This window comes from Austrofundulus limnaeus, unplaced genomic scaffold (genome assembly GCF_001266775.1).
Source record: "Austrofundulus limnaeus strain Quisiro unplaced genomic scaffold, Austrofundulus_limnaeus-1.0 Scaffold465, whole genome shotgun sequence".
In the NCBI taxonomy this organism is placed as follows: Eukaryota; Metazoa; Chordata; class Actinopteri; order Cyprinodontiformes; family Rivulidae; genus Austrofundulus; species Austrofundulus limnaeus.
Window position 1 is genome coordinate 60851 of NW_013952867.1, and position 1560 is coordinate 62410.

At 34.4% G+C, this 1560-nt stretch overlaps 1 protein-coding gene across 1 annotated transcript in view; it reads left to right on the plus strand.

Moving 5' to 3' along the window:
* The window catches only part of LOC106529786 (tyrosine-protein kinase SRK2), a 20141-nt gene that overhangs the window by 7336 nt on the left and 11245 nt on the right, over nucleotides 1-1560 (plus strand). Inside the window, exon 2 of the mRNA XM_014025290.1 lies at nucleotides 688-809. Within this exon, the coding sequence (XP_013880744.1) occupies nucleotides 688-809 (122 nt within the window). The remainder of the gene's footprint in view (nucleotides 1-687; nucleotides 810-1560) is intronic.

The window sequence follows — 1560 nt, forward strand, 5'->3', positions numbered from 1 at the left end:
TATGTGTTTTTCCTTTTACTTGTAAATGCATTTGTGTCTCTTAAATGTTTATATTTAGTATTTTTATATATTTTTCCCACAAGTCTTTTCTTTCCCATGTGTCACTTTTACATTTCTCTGTCTCCTGTCTTTACATTACCTTACGTCTCCCTGCTTCATTATGTAAATAAGCTGGGGGCGGGACTTCTCAGCTCCTCTCCTATTGGTGCAGATCGACTGAGCCTGCTTCTGCTGCCTCAGTTTAACCTAAACTTAGAGTTTAGTTTAAAACAAATTCACTTGCTTATATTTTACTTATGAATGTTCCTGATTAAATCTGAATCAGTTCACATGAGGTAAAGTTCTTATTTTTAATTGAATTGGCGCAATTAAGTGTATTTATGTATTAATTGGTTCATTTAAATATTTCTGCTTTTATTTTTAGTTATGTCAGTTTTTGTCCTCCATACTTTACTGAATCAAGTCTTAAAATTTTCTTTTGTTACTTAATGATTTCATGTCCCTTCAGACACACTTGATGTTTTCATGTTAAACTTGTTAGTRTTCATCAGAGCGAGGTGTAAAACTGGTGTTCAAGTCTGAAGAGATGTAAAATCATTAACTGACCAATAAAAGAAAACTTGAAGACTTGATTAAATACAGATGCAGGGAGTTTTACTGGATTAACTGGTTGCTTTGTGCCTTCAGGTGGTATTTTCCAAACACAGACAGYCAGCACGCAGAGAAGATGCTGCTGGCTGAAGGGAACCAGACCGGTGCTTTTCTCATCAGGAGCTCTGAAAATACAAACAGAAGCTTTGCTCTGTCAGGTGAGGGAGTTGTTGATGTATGAACATGTTTCTCTGACCTCCTCATGTGAACTTCTTTGTCCTGCAGAAAGTCTGTTAGCTTAACTTTGCATCGTTTCAGGTGGATTTCTGCAAATATCCCTTTAAACATTTAAACCAGGTTTGATAGATACGTAAATCTTTTTTTTTTTTTTTGTCATATTGACTTAAATTTATCTTGGAGCTTTTCTTGAGAAGAACTTTGGGGATTAAAGTTTCTGCCTTTACCAAAAAGAAGTATAAGTACATTTCAATAAGTGTACTAAAGTATACAAATGAGACAAACAACKACTCTCTCAGTCACACACAGGGACAATTTAGAGTTACTAACAGTCATGGTTTTGGTCTGTGGGAGGAAGCTGGAGTGTTTGGAGAAAACCCACACATGCACAGAAAGAATAATCCCAGTCCACTGAGCTGTTGTGTAAATTTGTTCGATTGTTCAAATGTCCATAGTCGTCTTTGCAGCAGCTCGCTTGTTGCTTTTATTCCAAAAACTGACAAGAAATTATTTAAAAACAGGACATCATTAAAATGTACTTTCATTGTTCTACTACATAAGTTTATCTTGGCCAAAAGTATAAACATAAGCATAAACTAAGTACTAAACTAAGTATACTTAGACTTTTAGTAAATTTTTAAAGGGGAAAAAATCATGTAAAATCAACTTTTTCGAGTTTTATATCATGTTATAATGTTATACTCTGATAAAAACATGTCCAAAGCCTTGCTC